Source organism: Staurois parvus, unplaced genomic scaffold, assembly GCF_062004578.1.
Source record: "Staurois parvus isolate SC_StPar_1 unplaced genomic scaffold, SC_StPar_1.0 ptg000636l, whole genome shotgun sequence".
Taxonomy (NCBI): domain Eukaryota; kingdom Metazoa; phylum Chordata; class Amphibia; order Anura; family Ranidae; genus Staurois; species Staurois parvus.
The window spans coordinates 11,868,978-11,892,746 of NW_028318432.1; the positions used below are offsets into that span (position 1 = coordinate 11,868,978).

At 41.1% G+C, this 23,769-nt stretch overlaps 1 protein-coding gene across 4 annotated transcripts in view; it reads left to right on the plus strand.

The window, feature by feature from the left end:
• The window catches only part of WAC (WW domain containing adaptor with coiled-coil), an 87,309-nt gene extending 63,654 nt beyond the window's left edge, over positions 1-23,655 (plus strand). For 3 of the 4 annotated variants that reach the window (XM_089693833.1, XM_089693828.1, XM_089693830.1), the window contains 6 exons: positions 2,655-2,777; positions 11,241-11,389; positions 11,479-11,600; positions 17,693-17,879; positions 18,391-18,518; positions 22,623-23,655. In XM_089693833.1, the coding sequence (XP_089549959.1) occupies positions 2,655-2,777; positions 11,241-11,389; positions 11,479-11,600; positions 17,693-17,879; positions 18,391-18,518; positions 22,623-22,692 (779 nt within the window). In that variant the 3' untranslated portion in view covers positions 22,693-23,655. Of the gene's footprint in view, positions 1-2,654; positions 2,778-11,240; positions 11,390-11,478; positions 11,605-17,692; positions 17,880-18,390; positions 18,519-22,622 lie in introns of all 4 variants that reach the window. The other variant, XM_089693829.1, reaches the window with a different exon arrangement.
• Positions 23,656-23,769: the final 114 nt, after the last annotated feature.

Sequence of the window (23,769 nt, forward strand, 5' to 3'; positions counted from 1 at the left end):
TTTTTAATGTGTTTAGGCAAGGGGACTTGTGGGGATTCTGCATAGGGCATTTTGCAACATTTCATCTTTATAATAGGATACACTCAGCGGTCACTTTATTAGGTACACCTGTTTTGCTTGGTAACACAAATTGTTAATCCGCCAATCACATGGCAGCAACTCAGTTCATTTAGACATCTAGACAAGGTGAAGATGACTTGCTGAAGTTCAAACCGAGCATTAGAATGGGGAAGAAAGGGGATTTAAGTGAATTTGAACCTGGCATGGTTGTTGACCGATGGACTTGTCTGAGTATTTCCAAAACTGCTGATCTGCTGGGATTTTCACGCACAACCATATATGCATGTGTGAGTCTGTGACTGTGATCTTGCTGCCATCTAGTGGATAGATTGTATGATGCTTCGTAACACTTTCCATAGCTCCAACATACAGTGAGTGATTTCATTGAGCTATGTTTGTTGTATTTTTTTCTAAAGTTCATTTGTTTGGTCTGTTGGTAACCTGTGTGTGAGACACTGGATAATAAGCGTAACCACTTTAAGACTGCATTATGTATATTTACCTTGCAGCTTTCAAGTGGTATACTGGGATGATGTCTGCAGCTACAGGCATCATCTCGGTATTGTTTTTTTAATTTGTTTTGTGTTTTTTTTTTTTTTTTTTTTTTTCTTTTAGAAGGCGATCAGTTTTTATGTAAAAGCGATTCTAGAGCCTAATTAGCCACTGGATTTCTTCTACAGGTGTGTCACCAGACCTAATGTCCACCCTGGAGGATTTCTCCTGTCTTCCTGTTGTGATGACAATCCAAAATTTGTGACTTTCTTTCACTTTTGGTGATTGATAAACAGGACTAAAAAAGATGGGGACTCTCCATAACAGGGGTACAAGACAGCAATAATAACCTAAGAGGTCCTTGTCCAAGCTATTACATTTTTTAAAGAATGTTTTGCTTTTAGTTCTACTTTAAGTGCTTTTGTTTGCTGTTCTTCATGACTGTCCATTGGGAGCTTGACACAGCCAAGGGAAGTCATCCTCCGCTCGGCTTTTGGCAATACTGCTTCCGGACCCTGCTGGACTGGACATTGCGGGAATAAGCCTTGGAAGTGACCTTTGGTCACTAGGTCCTGTGTGGGGTGCCTTCTAGACTCCATTCTGGTAAAAGGTAGCTGTGGAGGACTTCCAGGTTTAGAGCTCCTGGCATTTTCTCTGTGCTTGCCCTATCTCTGAATACTTGGTGAATAGACCAGTCAAGGTGATCACTGGAAGCTACTTCATTTACATAGGTCACTGGGCACCTGTTATTCCCTGTTCTGCTGGTGTTGCTGCAGAACGCTAGAACACAGAGCAAGCTATGACATGCGTCGGGCGAATGCACGCACTACCATGCAATGTCAAAACATCTTCCCGCTGCTGTTGCTTGCAAGAGCCATGTGGAACTTTTTTCTTTAATTCTGTCTTCTTGTCTATAGTAATTTTTGTGTCCAAAAATTACTATAGCCTGTTTGACCCTCGCCTCTTACCGGCTGTCCAGGTTTTGACAGTACTTGAAGCCTTACCACTTACCTTCAGCCTTCATGTTGCCTTACTGCCATGTTTAGATGTGGAAGAGACAGTCCTTTTGTATTGGGGGGCTCTTTTTCTACCAGTGGTTCTCTGCTTTTGGAATCAATCTTGTCCTTGGTTTTCTCTTTAGCTTTTTCCAGTGTGGTTGCATCTGCCCTCTTAGCTGCATCCTCTTTTCTATCTGATTTGCCTGTGGCCCTAATTGCTTCCAAGCGATCAGCCATAGAGACTGATTCTTTTGCTAGTAGCTCCTCATCTCTCACATGTTTAATGTCTGTTCATATGTGCGGTATATTTTGGCAGTGTCAGACTGAAGAGATTAGATCATCTTTTAGGTTCCCATTGAGTGATATTCACTCTTTCTCCTAGTGACCATTTTCACCTGAAAGTGAAAGAAAATCAGTCCTTCAGTGGGGACACTAGTTCTGGTGACTGCCGTGGATTTCTGTGTTTGTTTTTTTTTCCTTACATTGTCCAAAATGGGACAAAAATTGCCTTTTAGTTCTTCTGTAAGTAGTTGAATTTAATTTAAATGTTACATTGTTTTTATTTTTCTAGGTATAGTTTGCAGTTATAGATGTAAATGGGGCTGTCACGTTTGCAAATGACATGTCTTCTTCCTGTTTAGTTACATTTCACTGTGGCTGAGCCAAAAACTTTGAAAATCTTCATTTTGGATCTTCTTAGCTAGATCAGTGATTACAGTGGAAATACAGAGCTCCATGTAGTAGTTTACAAATCCTTTTTAGTATAGTTGCAAAAAAATGGATGAACAACCATATAAAAGGAACTTCAAGACTTACAGTAAATCGTGCAATAATGGTTCCTATATATTCACTCAGTATAACTGATGAGAGCTGTAAATTCTATTTAGTTTGATTTCTTTGACTAAAGTCATCTATGTACCTGTGTGTGAGCCTTTTGATGTGTGCGCACAGAGAGGTCAACTGATAAAACAAAGCTTGATTCAACTTGTTCAGTAAAATAGTGCTGGAAGTACCACAGCAATCTCTTGTAGTGATCTGGTTTTTAATAAGGTCAATAGTTATGACTTTTATTACTCTAAACCTCTAACAAGTATGTTTTTTCAGTTCTTACAGCTGCTGTGACACAAGCCTCTTTACAGTCAATAATTCACAAGATCATCACCGCTGGGCCCTCTGCTTTCAACATTACTTCTCTAATCTCCCAAGTTGCACAGCTGTCAGCACAAGGTGAGGTTTCCCTGCCAAGCACTGTAATGTGTTACTAGTAAATAACTCCAGATATAAGGTTTTATGCAAAGAGCCTTTAACCCTTTTACTGCCACGCATGGATCTGACATCGGGGGGGTTTTACAAACACTACTGCTGGCTGCAGCCAGTGGGTGTATTAATCGGACAAGCTGGCTGTTAGATGGAAGCGATGCAGTAGCTGGGCAGCTGCCCGATTGCTTCCAAACAGCCCCAGTGACGGCTGACCTCATTTTTATATTTTACCAAAAAATTGGTTAATTTTATTGTTTGTGCCTAACTTTATTTTGGTTTATATTTTTCTGAAATTTTGCTTTTCCTAGACTGTTGGGCTATCGTGTAACATGAGATTGAAATTACCACTGTATGGTGTTTTATGCAATCTTCATGCCTAAAACGATTTTTAATTATGTCTTTTAAAAAAAGCAAATACTCCTGGCAGTGGAAGGGTCAAAGGGCAGTTTCATGTTTGTGTGTGTGCGATGGCATATGCTTAGTGTTATTACTAACTTACAGCTAGCTTGCTGTCTCTTCTCCTTGGTGTCTGGTAGGCCCAGTGAGTTGCCTTATGAAATTCCCACTGACAAATTTGCCAATCATCTATGGTTGCACTGGATGTAATGCATTCAGCAACTGTGTTACTGCATTCATTCCTGCTGAAAACTCTCACCCTTTTATGCAAATCATGCAGGATTTCACTGATTCCCAGTGAAAGAGAACACAGGGAAAAATGGGTTTTCATGCATCTCCCAAGATTTCCAAATGTATTATGGTGATGTAGTTTGCAGACAATGTGTAGTTTTATCTAAAAATCTCGGCCCAGGAAAGCATGATGATGCTTCCGTGAAGACATGCAAGCAATGCATATGCCTGCCTAACATACACTGTTACTTTGCAGGCATATGTTAAAACCCCCACCTTTTTTTTTGTTTTTGTTTTTTTTTCAATTTGCCCAAGGGAGGCTTCTTTACATCTAATGCAAAGTGTCCCTTGTGCTGGTGCCTGTTGTCATAGTGGATATTAAAGTCATCTGCCCCCCTCCCATAATGTAATCTTTGGGTACTGTGGTGGTTAATCGAGCTGAGGACTTGTCACAAGTACTTCCATTACATTAAATGACAAACGTTGCATGTACTGGTTATCCTAGTTGACATCTTCACTGCTCTTCCTAGGCTTAGGCTCTAACAAACGTGAAATTGCCCTTTATTTCTTCATAGAAATAAAGAGCTGCAAGTTTGCAAAAACAAGATATTTAATTTGAAGGTGGTATAGTGAAGGCTATATTTCCAGTACACAGCCGAGTTGTGTCCACTATTGCCATAAAATTAAATTTATGAAAATGTCCGTTAACAGATCAAATTGCTTTGCGTCCGTAATAGTTAGGTGCATATATATATTTGAACACAGGCGCAATTTTAGTTTTTTTCAGGTATTTACCAAAATATATTCAAGCTATAGTTATATAATGGATATGGGCTGAAAGTGCACACTCAGGTTTAATTTGAGGGTACGTACATCCAAATTGGTTGAAGGGTTTCGGAATTACAGCTCTTAAGAGTAGTCATCACCCCTTTTTCAAGGGACCAAAAGTAATTGGACAATTGAATTAAAGCTGTTTAATGGCCAGGTGTGGGCTACTCCTTCGTTATTTCTTCATCAATTAAGCAGGTAAAAGGTCTGGAGTTGATTTTAAATGTGGTATTTGCATTTGGAATCTATTGCTGTGAACCTACATCATGCGTTCAAAGGAGCTGTCCATGCAAGTGAAACAGGCCATTGTAAGGCTTCAAAAACTAAAATCCATCAGAGAGATAACAGCAACATTAGGAGTTGCCAAATCAACAGTTTGGTACATTCTGAGGAAAGAAGAATGCTCTGGAGAGCTCAGCAACATAAAAAGGAATGGATGTCCATGGAAGACAACAGTGGTGGATGATCGCAGGAACCTCTCTATGGTAAAGAAAAACTCATTCACAACATCCAGACAAGTGAAGGACACTCTCCAGGAGGTTGTTGTATCATTGTCAAAGTCTACAATCAAGAGAAGACTTCACGAGAGCAAATACAGAGGGTTCACCACAAGGAGCAAACCATTCATAAACCTGAAGAATAGAAAAGCCAGATTTGACTTCTTTGCATGGATGAAACTAAGATTGATCTGTACCAGAATGACGGGAAGAAAACAAAATTGTGGAGAAGGCTTGTTACTAGTGGTGCACTGAAATGAAAATTCTGGTGCCAAAACAGATACCAAAAAGTCAGAATGCATATGGCCGAAAACAGAAATGTCTGCATATGTGGGGGTGGGGAGGCTCTAATTTTTTTTTTTTGTAATTTTTTTTTTTTTTTTTTAACTTATGGTTTTATTGCTATCACATAGGGGACCAATAGCATATGAGTGACAGGTCCTCTTTGTAGGGGGCAGTGTGTGCAAGGAGGGGGCAGGAGAGGAGCAGTCTACACAGTGAGGGAGCAGTGTATACAGAGAGGCTCTCTCACTGGTTGTCACTATATGTCAGTTCCGGTTTTTAAATACAATTGCTGGCTTTTTAGCTGTCACTTTCCCTGGAGTTAAAAGAAACTGTTTCTTTTATCTGGGGGAAAAAAAACTAAAAGGATACGTTTTCTTTTAACTCTGTGAAAAAAACTAAAAGGAAACTTTGTTTCTTTTAGCTGGGGGGGAAAGTGATGGCTAATTCTGTGAGCTACAGTGAAGAAAAAAAAAAGCCGGTAAGTACATTAAAAAACCGTCACGGACATAGTGACAGGCTGTCACTATATACACTGCTCTCCTGCCTTTTTCAGCTGACCCACCCTCACATCTGCAGTACCACACCCAGTCTCCTGTATTGGCTCCTGTATCGGCTAAATTTTTCCTATCGGCAAAATGCAGATAGGGCTCATTTCGACCGATATGTTTTGGTGGCTGAAATTTTGGTGGATCGCTACTTGTAACAGCTCATGATCCAAAGCACACAACGTCATCTGTAAAACATGGTGGAGGCAGTGTGGTGGCATGGGCATGCATGGCCTGCAGTAGCACTGGGTCGTTTGTGTTTATTGATGATGTGACAGAAGACAGACGCAACCAGATGAATTCTGCAGTGTTATACTGTCAGCCCAGATTCAGCCAAATGCAGCAAAGTTGATTGGATGGAGCTTCACAGTACAGATGGACAATGATCCAAAACACTGCAAAAGCAACCCAGGAGCCTTTGAAGGAAAAATGGAATATTCTGCAATGGCCCAGTCAATCATTTGATCTCAACCCAATTGAGCATGCATTTTACTTGCTGAAGGCAAAACTAAAGGCTGAAAGACCCACAAACAACTGAAGAGAGCTGCAGTTAGAGCCTGGCAAAGCATTAGAATGGAGGAAACCGTTTGGTCTTTGGTAATGTCCATGAACTCCAGACTTCAGGCAGTCATTTCCAGTAAAGGATTCTCTACAAAATATTAAAAATGAACATATGTATGGTTATATTCATATATCCAATTACATTTGCGCCCCTGAAAATGGAGGGACTGTATATAAAAATGGTTTTTGTACTTGATATTTATGTTCAACCCCTTGAATTAAAGCTGAAAGTCTGCACTTCAGATCCATTTGGATTATTCCGGTTTAATTTATTGTGGCATTCAGAGCCAAAAGTATGAAAATTGTGCCTGTGTCCAAATATATATATGGACCTAACTGTATATCAATGCCAAGCTTCTGCACAAGGTTGAGCTCCTCTAGCTACACACCGCTCTAACAGCTATTCATATTTGAAACTTTTTGAAGTAAATGTGTGCTTTGTAGGATGGGTGTTGCACCGGTTTGCTTCCCTGACTAAAGCAGTAGTAAAATAGTAAACCCCAACCCCCCCCCCCAGCATATTTTGAAAAGTTTTTTAAAGATATTAAAGTTTTATCAATTTTCCATACCATACAAGACTCGCAAGGGTCTCACGGGTCACATTGAACAAGGAACAGTGCTATAGTACCTTCAAGAACAGGGTTATGCACATTAGACACATTGAGATTCTGAAACCAATGTTTAAACATCTGGATCTAGAGAGGTCAAGGTAAGGGGACTAGCAACCACCTGCCCCAGAGTTTTTCAAATATTCTCTTTTTCCTTCAGCCTGTATAAAGGAAGGGCATCATTAATAAGTGTAAGTCATTGTGATATAGTTGGCTATGCGGGCCCCTTCCAAGTAAGCAAGATCACCTTTTTGGCATAGAAATACAGTATACTCAGCAACCGCTTCTCATATTTAGAGAGGCTTAAATCCCCAAAAATTCCCAGAAGACAAGTTTTAGGATCTAAAACATTCAGGAGGCCTAACACAGAAGAAATAAATGCTCCCTCATCCTTCCAAAACAATTGTACCAAAAGACATGACCAGAAGCAGTGCAAGAATTCTGCACCCTGGCTACATGTGAGTGATGAGAGTTTCAAATGTATAATTCTGTCTATGGAGGAGATAACAGATGTTTTAAAAGTATCACTAAATTAAGACCAGTCCGAGTCAATAAATTCTTTATCTAGGGAGATCCATCTAGCTTGCGTAGTGGTGAATCTAGGGTTAGAATCAGTCATAAGCATAGAGTAGTACTCAGGTTTAGTAGTATGTGGGCGACAGAATTGTTTTTCCATGGGAGACATTTGAACAGGGTTATCTAATGATCCAAATTGTGCTCTAATAGCATGTTACGGCTGATAGTAATGCATATTATGAAACTTGCCTTCAGACGAAGCCCTCCAGCATCGCGCTGTTACCACTGACAGGGTTTCTATTGTTACTCAGTCTTCCTTCTGAGTTTCTAGGCTCTGGCAAAAGAAAAGGTGGTAAAGCACCTGATTTTCTCCTTTTGTGTGTGCTGTTCTGGGAGTGTACACCGAGTTCCAAATTATTATGCAAATGATATTTTTCTCATTTACCTAAATTATTATTATTATTATACAGTATTTATAAAGCGCCAATAGTTCGCTCAGCGCTGTACATTACAAAGGGGGGCAGAACATGTGACAGAACAATACCAATACAATGCAAAACATGAGGGGATCGAGGGCCCTGCTCTTTTGTGTTTACAATCTACCTAAATGATGTAAATAACAGTCAACATAATTCTCATGTTATCAACTATTAAGAGTACATTTCAAATTTTATAGAACAAACCACCTAATAACAGTATTTTTTTTAAACATAAAACACTTCCAATGCACTGTTCCAAATTATTCCGCACAGGAAGTTTCAAAACACTTTATAGGTTGTAAAGAACTGAAAATTGTCATTTGTTGTGTTTGCAGCATATTTACTGAAATCAAAAGCTATTTCAATCAAACTTTTAACAACATTTTAACTTTTTAAACATTTTAACAGGTAACGTTACATTGTAACATAGGACACCTTATTTGATAGCAGCTTCACAAGTCTTGCATCCATTGAACGTGTGAGTTTTTGCACAGTTTCTGCTTGAAACTGTTTGCAAGATGTCAGAATAGCCCCCCAGAGCTGCTGTTTGGATGTAAACTTCCTCCCACCCTCATAGATCTTTTGCTTGAGGATGCTCCAAAGGTTCTCAATAGGATTGAGGTCAGGGGAGGATGGAGGCCACACCATGACTTTCTCTCCTTTTATCCCCATAGCAGCCATTGATGCAGAGGTATTCTTTGCAGCATGAGATGGTGCATTGTCATGCATGAAGATTTTATTACGGAAAGCATAGTTTTTCCTTCTGTACCAGGGAAGAAAGTGGTCAGTCATAAACTCCACATACTTTGCAGAGGTCATCTTTACACCTTTGGGGACCCTAAAGGGGCCGACCAGCTCTGTTCCCATGATTCCGGCCCAAAACATGACTCCACCACTGCCTTGCTGACGTCGCAGCCTTGTTGGAACAGGGTGGCCGTCCACCAACCATCCACTACTCTATCCATCTGGACTATCCAGGGTTGCACGGCACTCATCAGTGAACAGGACTGTTTGAAAATTAGTCTTCATGTATTTTTCTGCCCCATGCAGCCGTTTCTGCTTGTGAGCATTGGTTATTGGTGGCCGAATAGAAGGTTTATGCACAGTTGCAAGACTCTGGAGGACTCTACACCTTGATGTCCGTGGGACTCCAGAGGTACCAGCAGCTTAAAATATATGTTTGCTGCTATGTAATGGTATTTTAGCAGCTGCTTTCTTGATCCAATGCATGGATCTGGCAGAAATCTTCCTCAATGTGCCTTTATCTGCACGAACCCGTCTGTGCTCTGATTCAGCCACAAATCTCTTAATAGTGCGATGATCACGCTTATGTTTTCGTGAAATATCTAATGTTTTCATACCTCGTCCAAGGCATTGAATTATTCCCCTCTTTTCGGCAGCAGAGAGATCTTTTTTCTTCCCCATATTGCTTGAAAAGGGTGCTCTGCTTAATAATGTGGAACACCCTCCTTTAGTAGTTTTTCCTTAAATTGGGCTCACCGGCCAATCTAATTATCACAGGTGTCCGAGATTGTTTTCAGTGATCTAAAGAGCCCTGACACACAATGCCATCCATGAGCTAAACTGAAAAACAAAATATTTCATCTTTGTGGCACTTAAATAGAATTTGCATAATAATTTGGAACGCGGTGTAAAGCATAGAAGGCAGCACCAGAATTTGTTTTTTTTTTTTTTTTTTTGTGGCAGCACACTCCCCACTTTCCTTTTTGAATATGCTGTATGCAAAATAGTGATAAAGTTGCTGTGGAGGGAGACATTAAATTAAACCTGCCTATTTGCAAGCACGGGTCTATTTTAATGCCCCGCCCCAGAACTGTGCTGCGCCACTGTTCATTGAGATGCCAAAGAACAAAGGCTTATGGACAGGGTGGATTTGATTTAAATCAAACTGATTTAAATCACTAGTCAGTAAGGCTTGATTTAAATCCTAGTTTTCTACATAGACTAATTCTTGCTGGTTTAACTTTAATATGCAAGTAGATGAAGATTTTTAGAATAACTTTTCATATTAGTTTTTTTTATCCCCAGTTTAATAGGTTAATCAGTCATATTTGGACAACTTTTCTGTTGTACTTAGGAAGGAGAAAAATAATCATTACCTTACCCAAATTTGACAGTCACCTGCTCCCACTTCCAGGGCCTAGGCCAGGGGTAGGCAACCCGCGGCTCTCTAGCTGTTGTGGAACTACATTTCCCATGAGGCATGGCAAAGATTACAAAACTGACAGTTACAGCTATGACTTGCAGAGGCATGATGGAATTTGTAGTCCTGCGGCTCTCAGGTTGCCTACCCTTGGCCTAGGCGATCGGAAGCGGAAGGTGTCCTCCCTCCCTGTAGTCTTTTGGGACATGTGACAGGTCCCAGAAGACTACAGGACCATTCATGAAGCGCAGCGCTACTTGCGCATGCACAGTGGGTACCCGGCTGTGAAGCTGCAAGCTATCACAGCCGGGGGCCCATAGTGAAGATGCCGGCCTCCTGCAATACAGGACGGCTGGTGAAACGGGCTGCGGGGGACACACTGTGGGACCGAGGGACAAGTAAGTGGCTGTGTTTTAAAAGCCAGCCGCTACAGTTTTTGTAGCTGCTGACTTTTATTTTTTGACAGTGTGAGTGGAACTCCGCTTTTATAATCCTTGTGCTGCTAGCATTAGTAAATAAACAGAAAAGTATATCCTGTTTGCTTGTTTGTTTTTTTTTTTTTTTTTTGCATTCCTTCATTTACTTCCTAGTTTCCATGCCTAGTCAAATGATGTCCTACATCTCAGGGTTTTCAGGAGAGGAGGGAAGGTTCTCAGCTCAGCCAATGCCTTAGCTAAGGACCAATTACAGGAAGTAACTGCTACATAAATCACCTGCCCTGACTCAAGGTGGTCACTACCAAAAATGCTAGGGGGTATTTTTCATAGTAATTTCTCAGCAAAATAAAGCGTGAGACATGGATGGAGGAGTTAGTCTTTGAATTTTATTAATGTATTGTATAGCACTTTTGGTTCATGGTACTCAGATGCAGTGCAGCACATCAACTTTAAAGTGTATCTATACTCGAAACCTTTTTTTTTTTTTTTTTTTTCCCCCGTTTCCAGCTGTGTTCTCCCCTCTACCTGCTCTCACAGGACACAGAGGAAGCAGTGAGAGCCATTGGCTCTTGCTGCTGTCAATCAGATCCTGTGAGGAGGGATCGGGGGGATGAGATGCACTGTTTGTCTATGAACACACCCAAATCAACTTGAGAATGTGCCCATGCGAGTGCTGCAATGTTGTCTGACTTTGTATAGGGGTACTTGTAGAGGAGGAGCAGAGAGCGGTGGCAGGGACCCCAGAGGAGGAGGTAAGAGACAGATAAGTATAACATAGTTATAGTAGGGAAAAATAAGCCTTTATAACCACTTTAACTTTTTAGGTTGCATTTGCCAATAAAAACACAAGATTTTCTTCTTTACAAAATGTTTCTTGTTTCAGCGACACAATCAAATCAGTCACCCATGTCTTTGACATCTGATGCCTCATCGCCAAGGTCATATGTGTCCCCCCGAATCAGCACGCCGCAGACGAATGCTGTTCCCCATAAACCCTTGTTAAACACCACACCTGTATCTTCACAGCCAAAGGTATAAACCTCTCTGATTTTTCACTCCCACTTTGTCTAGAAATGCACTGTTTATTCAGTCTTGGTAAATAAACCTGGTTTTCATTTTAGGCCAATACTTCTATTGGTTCTAAACAAGGACCATCTACACAGACAGTACCACAGCAGTCAGTGACTGCAGAAAAATCCCAAGGACATGAACCTGCCTCCCCCCGAAACCTTCAGCGTCAAAGGCAAGTACTGTGTGGAGATTCTGTTGGTTCTCTTCTTTGCAATCAAAAATTAAAGCCTTGTTTCTAGAACATTTAAATGATTTTATGTACTGAATTTCATTAATTCTGTTGTCTGAAAAAATCAACTACACCTAAAACATGATTGCTGGCAAGTTGAATCATATGCTGTTTTTTTTACATCTCATGGACTCCATTACTGTGGTATCTCTGGCAGTAATCTTGGCCAGCCTGATGACAAACAAAAAATTAAAGTACATCTGTCAGGAGAGGCTTCCATTGCTGACATCTCCAGAAATTCTGAAAATGCTCGGTGACTGTCATGCTGATACTATGGGTTCCATACTTTTCTGAGTTTTTTAAAAAAAAGTTAGGACATACTTTTATTTGGTGCGTAGGTCATTAGAATCTGGGACTCAGACACATTGACTTCAGAAATGACCAGGCAACTGTAATTTTCAGGAGCTAAAAATGGCATGCTTTTAGGACAGGTCAGGGGAACAAACCATTTTTGAGAAATCTGGCCATTATTTTTTGAGATGAAGCCAGTGGTTGATTAAATGCCAATTCAAATCTGATTTATCATAAACAATTGGTCTTTAACCATTTCCATACCGGGCACTTTTACCCCCTTCCTGCCCAGGCCGTTTTTCAGGTCTCAGCGCTTTCACACTTTGAATGACAATTGCGCGGTCATACAACATTGTACCCAAACTAAAATTTTATCATTTTCTTCACACAACTAGAGCTTTCTTTTGGTGGTATTTAATCATTGCTGGGGTTTTTTTTTTTCTTTATTTTTTGCTAAATTAACAAAATAAGAATGAAAATTTTGAAAAAAACACGTTTTTCTTTGTTTCTGTTATAAAAGTTTGCAAATAAATAAATGTTCTTCATAAATTTAGGCCAAGATGTATTCTACTACATGTCTTTGGTGAAAATAACCCAAATTAGGATGTATTTTTTAGTTTGTAGAAAAGTTATAGAGTTCACAAACTATGGTATAGATCTGAATATTGATCAATCCTGAAGTACTGACGGCCAATCTAATTTCCTGAGGTCCAAGAATGTCAGAACAGTACAGATATCCCCCAAATGACCCCTTTTTGCAAAGTAGACAGTCCGACATACTTCATAACAGGCATGGCAAGTTTTTTTAAGTTGTAGTTTTTTTGTCAATTTTTTGGAAAATGAAAAAATGAAGAAAATTATTATCACTATTTTTTTACATACTGTCCCCAGTGCAGTACAGCGTCATCATATAACTGCCATGGCGGTGATCAGGGACACTGACTGGTGACAGTACAGAAAAAAACATTTTTAATTTTTCTTTATTATTTTTAATTTTTTATTACTACTTTTTTTTTTAAGATTTTTTTTCATATTTCACTATGACCAAAGTAGTACAATGTTACAATTTTTTTTTTTTTGTGCTTAGCTGTGATTTGGCCACGACTAATCACATGACACAGGTGGGCTCTGATTGGCCCAGCTTGTGCATGTGATCGCAGTGACTATTCACAGCTAGACACACTTGTTTACAATGGATGGCATGAAAGGAAGCCATCCATTGTATACAACTGTCATGTGACCTGCTGTGATTGGTCACAGCAGGTCACATGGTACTAGCAACGGGGCTGGTACACAGATCTGTCATCGGCCATGTCTGAGGTACACGGCCGGAGACAGAACGCGACGCAGAGCGGCCCTGCGGGCAGGCGCACTGCACATGTCTGAAAGGACGCCATATGGCATCCACCCGGAGGGACGAGCTGTTCACCCGGCCGCCATCTGGCTATAAGTGATTGGTCACAGCAGGTCACATGGTACCGGCAAAGGGGACGGTACTCAGATCTGTCATCGGCCGTGTCTGAGGTACACAGCCGGTGACAGATCGCGCCCCTGCGCGACTCTGCAGACGCGCAAACTGCACATGTCCGGGAGGACGCCATATGGCATCCACCCGGAACGCTGAGGAATTTTGCTGGCCGCCATCTGGCCATAGGCCGGGCGGGTAAAGGTTAAAGTATAAGTCCACCTTTCTAAAGAAAAAGATGTCACTTTTTTTTGCAGGAAAAAGTGAGTTTATTCATTTTTGTTTTTTTTTTTTTTGTTTTTTACGAGCCTGTAAAGTATTACACCCACGATCAGCAGGTCATGGGTGCAATCTCAGGCTCTTGCATAGGTATGGACAGACAGTTACACAATGACAGGAAGACTCAATGAACTACCGGCCTAGAGCGTTCACTAGTGTCCTGGTAGTTACCTAAAGGCCGTCAGCCACCCAGGCTGTCTGTACTTGTAGTTCATTCATTCACAGATCTCTGTGACTGAATGACTTGGCTGCGTGGTGAAATTATGACAGCGGGTGCAAGGAGACGATCCCTGGCCCGCTGTCACATTGAGGCCCCCCGATTGGTAAGAGGCTGCAAGAGTGGCAAACATGCTGCCTGTGCCATCCTCAAAATGGGTGGCACATGTAACATTTTCCCAAATGTGAACTTATCCTTTACCCTTTTCCTGCCCAGCCTTGGCATCCCTTTGTTAATTGGGTCTTAACGCCCTGGGGGTGACCACTGTGAGTGGCTGTCTGTGTTCATGTGATCGGAAACTGGACTCACCAGCTGCTGATCATTAATAGGGATCGAAAGATATCTTTCCAAGCTGTGTCTCTTTGCTGAAAGTGTGCGCACTCAGCTCAGAAATAGCAGTGATGCATATGTGCAGCATGTGGCCGTTAAAGCCCACCTTTTTGCCACCACACTTATTTGCTGGCAAAAGATTTGGACACTAGGTGGTGCTACAAGCACCTGAAAAAAGTACTAAGTACACAGGCTATATGTAGTAAGTCTTTCTGTCCCACCACAGCCCACCTTTCTTAATCTGTCAAAATCATCAGAAGGTGCTGTGTACTAAAAATAAAAAAAAAAAGGAACTGTAAGTCATGGTTCACACTGGTGCGACTTATCATGCAGTTTGACAATTTCAAATCACATGACAAGTCGCACCCTATTGTCCACAATGAAACTGTTCAAATCGGTGCAGCTCCGATTTGGAAAGTAGTTCCTGCACTGCTTTTTGCAATTTCAAGGGTGACTTGCATAGACATACACTATATTGCCAAAAGCTTTGTGACACCTGCCCTTACACACACATGATCTTTAATGGTCCCCCCAGTCTCAGTCTGTAGGGTTCAATATTGGGTTGGCCCACCCTTTGCAGCTATAACAGCTTCAACTCTTCTGGGAAGGCTGCCCACAATGTTTAGGCGTGTTTCTATGAGAATATTTGACCATTCTTCCAGAAGTGCATTTGTGTGGTCAGGCACTGATGTCAAACGAGAAGGCCTCGCATTTTCTGCTCTAATTCATCCCAAAGGTGTTTTATTTGGTTGAGGTCAGGACTCTGTGCAGGCCAGTCTAGTTCCTCCACCCCAAACTCGCTCATCCATGTCTTTATGGACCTTGCTTTGTGCACTGGTGTGCAGTCATGTTGGAACAGGAAGGGGCCATCCCCAAACTGTTCCCACAAAGTGGGGGCATGAAATTGTCCAAAATGTCTTGATATGCTGACGCCTTAAGAGTTCCCTTCACTGGAACTAAGGGACCAAGGCCAACCCCTGAAAAACAACCCCACACCATAATCCCCTCTCCACCAAACTTTACACTTGTCACAATGCAGTCAGGCAAGTACAGTTCTCCTGGCAACCGCCAAACCCAGACACGTCCATTGGATTGCTAGACAGAGAAGTGTGATTGGTCTCTCCAGAGAACACATCTCTACTGCTCTATAGTCCAGTGGCAGCGTGCTTTACACCACTGCATCCGACGCTTTGCATTGCTCTTGGTGATGTAAATTGTGCTAATCTGAAGGCCACATGAAATTTGGAGGTCATTAGATATTGACTCTGCAGACAGTTGGTGACATTTGTGCACATGCGCTGACTCCACTCTTTTATTTTTTGTGGCTGAGTTACTGTTGTCCCCAGTATCTTCCACTTTGTTATAATACCACTAACAGTTCACTGTGGAATATTTAGTAGCAAGGAAATGTCACGGTTGGACTTATTGCACAGGTGGCAATGGTATCATTCACTGAGCTCCTGAGAGCGACCCATTCTTTCACAAATGTTTATAGAAGCAGTCTGCATGCCTAGGTGCTTGATTTTATACACCTGTGGCCATGGAGGTGATTGGAACACCTGAATCCAATGATTTGAAGGGGTGTCCCAATACTTTTGGCAATATAGTGTATATGCCATCCATTTCCAATCTGATTGGACACAGCAGGAGATCAGTCCAGGATTCCCTGCTGAAACAGAAGGTAGGGTGCCTGTGTGGAAGTAGCCTTAGAGTTTTCACAGGGTTAAAGTCAGATCGTCACATGACAATGGGTACTAGGCCAAAACATTGCATCAAAGAAGGAGGCCATATCCTTCACCATATCCTGAAATACCAGGCTGAAAGCGACCCATTTTTTTACAAGCGTTTATAGAAGCAGTCTGCATGCCTAGGTGCTTGATTTTATACACCTGTGGCCATGGAGGTGATTGGAACGCCTGAATCCAATGATTTGGAGGGGTGTCCCAATACTTATGGTAATATAGGGTATGTGCAAACTCCCTCAGTTCTTAGATCCAAAAAGTGTGGTCATTTTCAGGTTACGTTTGACAGTGCTAGTGCAGAATGTGTCCACTCCTTTTTTATTTTTGTTTTGTTTTAGGATGCATTGGCTTTCAGTTCCTCACCAGAATTCTGGAGAGCGAGGCCTTGTTCACACCATGGTGCAGGCAGAGATGTGAGGTTTTCTTCACACGTTCTGCAAGGGCAAGCAAAGAAAACAATTGCTCTCTGTGCCTTGCTTACAACAACTGGTATCAAACGTGGATTTTTTTTCTGTGCACGAATCTGCAAGGTGTATAAACCTCATTGAAATGCACATGAAAACTGATGTAAACTCGTGTCTCTGCAAGTGAAAATCTGCACTTTTTTTTTTCCCATCAACTTTTCTGCGCATATGGTGTGAACAAGGCCTACGTTTTGCACAGCATCAATGCTTGCTTTGCCTCACCATCTCTGTATTGAGTTCTTCATCGTAACATACCTTTGGGTGTCTGGTGAGTGGCTTGGCAGCAGCGTGTCCAGCCCTAAAGTAGTCCCACAAGGTTAATGCTCTGGGTGGGTTTGTGGTTGTGCCACAGTCCATGAGTGCAAGAAGCAAGGATTGTCTGCTCTCTGTATTGTATGAAATGTACCACCACTGAATCTACGTTTTTTCAGATTTCAAAAGGCTTGTTTGCTGAGCATTACAAAAACCACTAACATTCTGACATGTTTTTTTTTCTCCATAATAAATGACTTGATCGTAGGGATCCCAATGACTAAGCCCGTATTGGAGCGAACATGTCAGAGGAACTTGTCAGTTCTTTATATTTATATATTTTTTTTTTTATCTGTAAATAAAAGTTAATTGAGTGAAGGCACGATGCTTACATAGTGAGTCTGGTGAAATGACTGAAGTAGAAGTGTAGCCCACTCTACTCTCCCTATGCCACGGATCTGTAACAAAATTGGCGATCTTTCCTAATGTAGAAGAGAGAGCTGGCTATGAAGATAGATTTAACCAGCTGACTGACTGCTTGTGTCTGTTTTTTATGAGCTCCAGGGAAGGGGCTTTGTGCTTTTCAGGGAACTCTTTGGAGGGTGAAGTGTGCCACGGCAATGAAGGAGATAGCGTGAGGAATTGTCCAATGGGAAGGAATTTGTAGAATAGCTCTTGGTGCGTACATCAGTGAAACCTAGTGCAACATGTGGGTACTGCAAAGGTTATACTGGTGGTAGCAGATGATTGGCATGTGAGGGTCATTATTCATATCAAGTCCCTAACGCTAAAGCAAGTCCCCCAACCCTGAAACACAAATCTGTAGTTTTAAAAATGTTGTTTTGCTTTTGATTTATGGTCATTAAATAAGTTTTACAAAAGGATGGGTACACAGTCTTTGTTTTGCTTCTATCCCCTTTCCCATGCCTTTATTATAATAAATGCAGCATAGAAGTCTGAGGACTATTGCATTAATGTTTGTCTTTGGCTTTTAGTAGTCAGAGAAGCCCGTCTCCTGGCCCCAATCTTGCCTCCAGCACTTGTGCATCAAGCACGTCATCTGTACAACAGAACTCTGCACGGTCATCTTCATCTTCACTGACGCCAACGCTAGCTGCCTACTTCAATGAAAACCTTATAAAGCATGTGCAAGGCTGGCCTGCTGAGCACGCCGAAAAGCAGGTAATGTTCACCATCATGTTTTTTGGCTTTCCATTATTTTTTGTGGTTGATGTGTTTGTAGACTGGTGCAGGACTTTCCCAACAGAGTGTGTTGTACAGTGTTTGGGTGGTGATCATTTGGATTAAAGGTGAATGTTATTTCCCCAAGTAGAGATACATAGAAGTTATCACACTGAGATAGTTTGCTACCAGTTAGTGCCCTCTTTTCCCCACATGTAGGTGGTTTTGGTGAGCTCCAGGGCAGCTGGGCAATTTTATTTTATTAGATTGATTCTATATTTTACCCCTTTTTCTGATCTATATATTTGTAGTGCACAAAGGACTGGGGTGTGTTTTGTGTCTGAGTGTATGTTTACCTGTTCACCTGATTGTCCATCAGTGTTTCAGATAATGTCAGGACTAAATGGAGCTTTTTCACTTTGTGGGTTCATTTATTACTTTGTTTCCTCTTTCTTACAATGCAAGTAAGTAAGGCAAGTAAATTTGTATATTTTTGTCTTGCTTGTTTCAGGCATCCAGGTTACGTGAAGAAGCCCACAACATGGGGAGCATTCACATGTCTGAAATTTGTACAGAGTTGAAAAATTTAAGGTCTTTAGTTCGAGTATGTGAAATTCAAGCAACTTTGCGTGAGCAAAGGTGTGTAATCATTTTTTCCCTCTGTACTCACTGTGTGTATTACATCATAATATATAGGGGGGTTTTTTGTTTTGTTTTATCTTTTTTAGTATACTGGGTAAATAATTTTTTATTTTTTTTTAATTGCTGTGCATCAGTAAACTTTTTTGATCAGCATGTGAACTGTATCCGTATAATGTAAGCCACTGACAGAGCAGGAGCCGTACTGTGCCTGTATGCACCTATGCTGATGAATTTAAACTGATTGTGAAGCCTTGTTTTTTTATTTTCCTCTTAAAATAGCAAAACATGTTATATTTTCTGCTCTGTGCAACGGTTTTGCACTGAGCAGTCCTGATCCTTCTCTTCTGGGCTCTCCGCTGGCACTCCTGGCTCCCCCGTGTGACCTCGTAGCATGGCACTTGCTAAGGGGGCACTCGTGTGTGTGCTTGCTCTCGAGCCCTGCTTGGAGTTCATAAGAGACAGAGCAGGGCTAGGCCCCACCCCGCTCCCTTGTCACTGGCTCTTATTTACAGCAGTGGGAGTCAGTGGCTCCTTCTGCTGTATCTGAGCCCAGTGAGAACTGAGAGACCAGGGAGAGCCTAGTCTCTCATGCACATTGCTGGATAGAGATCGGGCTCAGGTATGTATTGGAAAGGGGGCTGCAGGGAAAGCTGCATGCAGAGGGTTTTTTTTTTTTTTTTCTTTTCACTTTCTTGCATAGAATGCAGTAAGGTAAACACCTTCTGCTATTACAAACACTTTAAACCAGGCACTACAGAAGCCTCCAGGGTCCCTGAATGTTTTGGAAGATTCAGATTGGGGACACAAATTCGTTAAGAGTCGGGTTCACTTTTTAAGGGGTTTTCCACAATATGAATAAAAGATTTGTACTTTTATCTTTGGCCCATTTTGTGAAAATAGGTATTTGAATCCTCTCAACCCATGTTTCTCAAGTAATGGGTCGCAACCAGGGGCGTCTCTGATGCCCCAATAAAATGTCCAGTGCACTGAAAACGTAGCTTAACAAAAACTGCCGACCACTAATATAGATGTTGAGACGGCCGAGACCGCAACTACGGCCAGCCTTAATATTTATATTATTGCAGCCAGCAGGAATAGAATGAACATTGAACAGACTTCAGAGTTGATTTGTCTACCTTCACCCCTTACTTTGAGACAATTATCAAGAAGCATCTCTAGTTTTCCCATTAGTTCTAATTAATCTCATATGTTTCAATTACCATTTTATTGGATTTTTACCTCAATGACACTGTTATTTTCACTAGCGCTCTGATTACTGCACTATCCATTTTGGAAGGAAGCCGTTTGTTTACTGTTTAAAAAGTGCATATACATTGTAGAATACGGTATATACATTGTAGAATACGGCGTGTACATTGTATAATACGGTGTGTACATTGTAGAATACGGCGTGTACATTGTAGAATACGGCGTGTACATTGTAGAATACGGCGTGTACATTGTAGAATACGGCGTGTACATTGTAGAATACGGCGTCTACATTGGAGAATTGTAGAATACTGCGTATACATTGTAGAATACGGCATATACATTGGAGAATACGGCATATACATTGTAGAATACGGCATATACATTGGAGAATACGGCGTATACATTGGAGAATACGGCGTATACATTGGAGAATACGGCGTATACATTGGAGAATACGGCGTATACATTGGAGAATACGGCGTATACATTGGAGAATACGGCGTGTACATTGGAGAATACGGCGTGTACATTGGAGAATACGGCGTGTACATTGTAGAATACGGCGTGTACATTGTAGAATACGGCGTGTACATTGTAGAATACGGCGTGTACATTGTAGAATACGGCGTCTACATTGTAGAATACGGCGTCTACATTGTAGAATACGGCGTCTACATTGTAGAATACGGTATATACATTGGAGAATACGGCGTGTACATTGTAGAATACGGCGTGTACATTGTAGAATACGGCGTCTACGTTGTAGAATACGGCGTCTACGTTGTAGAATACGGCGTCTACATTGTAGGATACGGTATATACATTGTAGAATACGGCGTGTACATTGTAGGATACTGCACAAGTTGTTTTGTGGCATAAATTACAATGTTTTGGAATTAAATAATTTTTGGGTCGCAACTTAATCACCAAGGACAAATGGTTGAGATCCACTGCTCTAAACATCAAAAGTAAGACCTGTGCATATAAAGCAGTGCACATACGAGTGGCGTCGAATAGTCATGGTAGCTGGTTTAGATCAGATTAAATAAGGTTTCTGCACCCAGAAAATGGTGGTACTTCACTAATAAAAAAGCATGAAAGCTTATTTGAATCTGCTAATTATGATATGGATTCTGGACATGGTGAGGCTGATTCACTACAAGTTGGGAAACTCCACTCCTTATATTTAGATTTACTTCAATTATCCAATCATGTGGAAAGCAAATTTCTTTACAATATTGGGTTTTCAAAGTAACTCCAGATAAATTGAATGGATTTTTGCTGCCTTAGTCAACACGATGCATCTTCTTCCAGAATTTAGTAAAGCATTCTGAAATGGTATTCCTGAGAACGCAGTGTGTGATGTCTCTAGAAGATGAGCTCCTAATTTAGGAGCCAGTCAGTGGATTCAGCCAATTCAGTCCATGACTTGCATGGACTTCTAAGCGGTCATGCTAGAAAAGGTCCCTGCCTAAAACGTTTGCATCACTGAAAATCATTTTCCATTTCTTAATGATTTATAACACCCACATTGTTTATTTTTATATCTAGTACGTAATGTGCTTGCTACTATTCAGTTCTCCTTTTTAAAGTAATTCTGGCATAAGATAATTCTGGGGGCTGCCATTGGTTTTGAATATGCTAGTTACCTAAAACCCCTATTTTTTTCAATCAGTTTTTGAGTTTTTTAGTGTTTAATATACAAAACAATAAAGAAACCATAAATTCTGTAGACCCATCTCAACAATGCATGTAAGATAATTAACAAAGTATGACAGTTCAGCTGGAAATGACAGTACAAGAAATCAAACCTCATATCCTAGCATTACATAAAGAGAAAAAAGTACAGCAGTAAAAGAGCTCTAGAAACACATCTGAATGAGTAGTAACACAAATGTAATACCATCATAGAAAGCACAATTGATCTTTCAGTTAAAGTCCGCTAAATACATTCCAAATGTGTCAAAGCAAAAGATATCCGATGTGTTTGATCATTTTCCTTCTAATAAAGCCACAGCCTGAGTAGAAATGCCTGACCCCTACTTTGACACCACTGAGTGGGGTTCTTGTTCTTTGAATGGAAGCAGTGGTCTCATTGCAGAGGTCAGACACACCACCTAATGAGTTGAACCTAATTCTGAAGTCAGAGCTAATGCTCTCCACTGTTTAGAGACCCCCCCCAGTGATGGCACACTAGCGGTTGTGTCAGGCTGCTGCAGAGGAATCATTCCATCCCCGTGGAGAGCAAGTGTCCCACTCTGCAGCTTGCTAACGGGACACGCTTTTCTACTTGGTCTGGTTTTAAAGAAAACAAACGCTAAGGACTGGTTCACACCAATTCCTGTGCATTCCCCTGCAGTGTAATTTGGCAGCCCATTTATTTGAATGGGTTGCAAATTGCACTGGAATGCACAAAAAGTACTGCATACACTACTTTTCAAAAATTCAGTGTAGCAAATCGCATGGTACTGTGGTACCATGTGATCTGTTGCCTGCAAATTCACGGGGTTTAATATGCTGATAATGTATTGGCACCCACAGCAGAGGCAGCGTGTTTTGAACGCAGTGCAGGGAAAACCCTTTTCCTGCACTGCACCACGTTCTGTTGTGGACAGGAGTTTGCACACCTTTTGTCCTGATCCACTTGGAATTTATTTAGCTGAATAAAATTGAAAGTTCAGTTGGAATGTTATGCTTTTGAGCCACCAAATTTGGAAAAGTATGCCGATCAGGAATGTCTGAGAAGTCATAAGTCCTTATCTGTATACTTGCAGGAGGTCAGTGATTAAAATATTAACCTTTTGTAGTTTCCCTGTAAACTGACATTTGCTTTAATTCTTGTAAAGCATTCATATTTGCCTCACTGGTTTGGTTTCTTTTCTCTTCCAGGATACTGTTTTTGAGACAGCAAATTAAAGAACTTGAAAAACTTAAAAACCAGAATTCCTTCATGGTGTGAAGATTATTTCTGTCTTGCACGTGGACTTTGGACAGTAAAGCAGAGTGGAGCCCGGCCTTGACACTTTTTTTGAGCTGCATAAGAGTAGACTTTGGACCGTTGGGCCGGGCATATGGACAATTCAGGGGAGAAGCGGGCCTGGAGGGAGTCAAGGGGGGACAAATACAAGGATTTGTAAAACCCTCGAAATGTAGATTATACTTGTAGATGTATCCTTCACGTTGTAAATATGTTTTGTAGATTGAAGCCATGGGACGCCCATGTTGTATCAGAGCTTTGACATCCAAAACTAATCAATGCTGAGGTGGTAAAAACCTAGCCTTTTTCATGTAAGCTTGTCAGCAAAATTAGCTGTTCTTTTTTTTTTTCTGTTTAATTTATCATTCAGAAATCTTGCTTTGTTTCCAGAAATTAGATACCAGCACCGAGCAGTCGTATCCGTGTCTAAAATATCCTCAGCCAGTTTGGGCAGCATACAAAACATTTGTGCTAGATGTCACCGTCTCATCCCAGCCTTGTTTTAAGATCAGTGCTGCATTATGGTATCCCTGCCGGCATTTCCTGGAATTGTTCCTCCCAAGTAATGAGACTTTTTTTTTTTTTTTCCCATGCATCTCATTTTTTTCTCCCCTTTTATGGCACTGTTGCTATGGCACTTTTTTTCTATATATTTTTTCATTCCTCTGTACAGTAGCTTAACATTGCAGTGATTGGTCAAGAACCCACTCGTTTGTATAAATTATTGAAGTACCTCCACCTGTGATGACCGCCGATCCGCACACGACGTGTGCTTGCAGGCACATTTCTTGCTCAGCCATGAATTTACAGAGCATTAAGAAAATTAAAAAAAAATCCGTTTTGCCCAGCGTTAAAATATACTTCAAATGGTTGTGTGGGGGAACAGAAGACAACAAGCTAGTCACATGTGAATTGTATCTGTTGTAATAAACCTGTTTAAAGAGACTGACCGGTATTGTTCTCATTTTGTTTTACGTATGGTTTAAATCAAGATGTAATGTAAACTGAGGAAGGGGTGGTGGTAAGGGATTTTATTTAATTTTTTAATACATTAAAGCA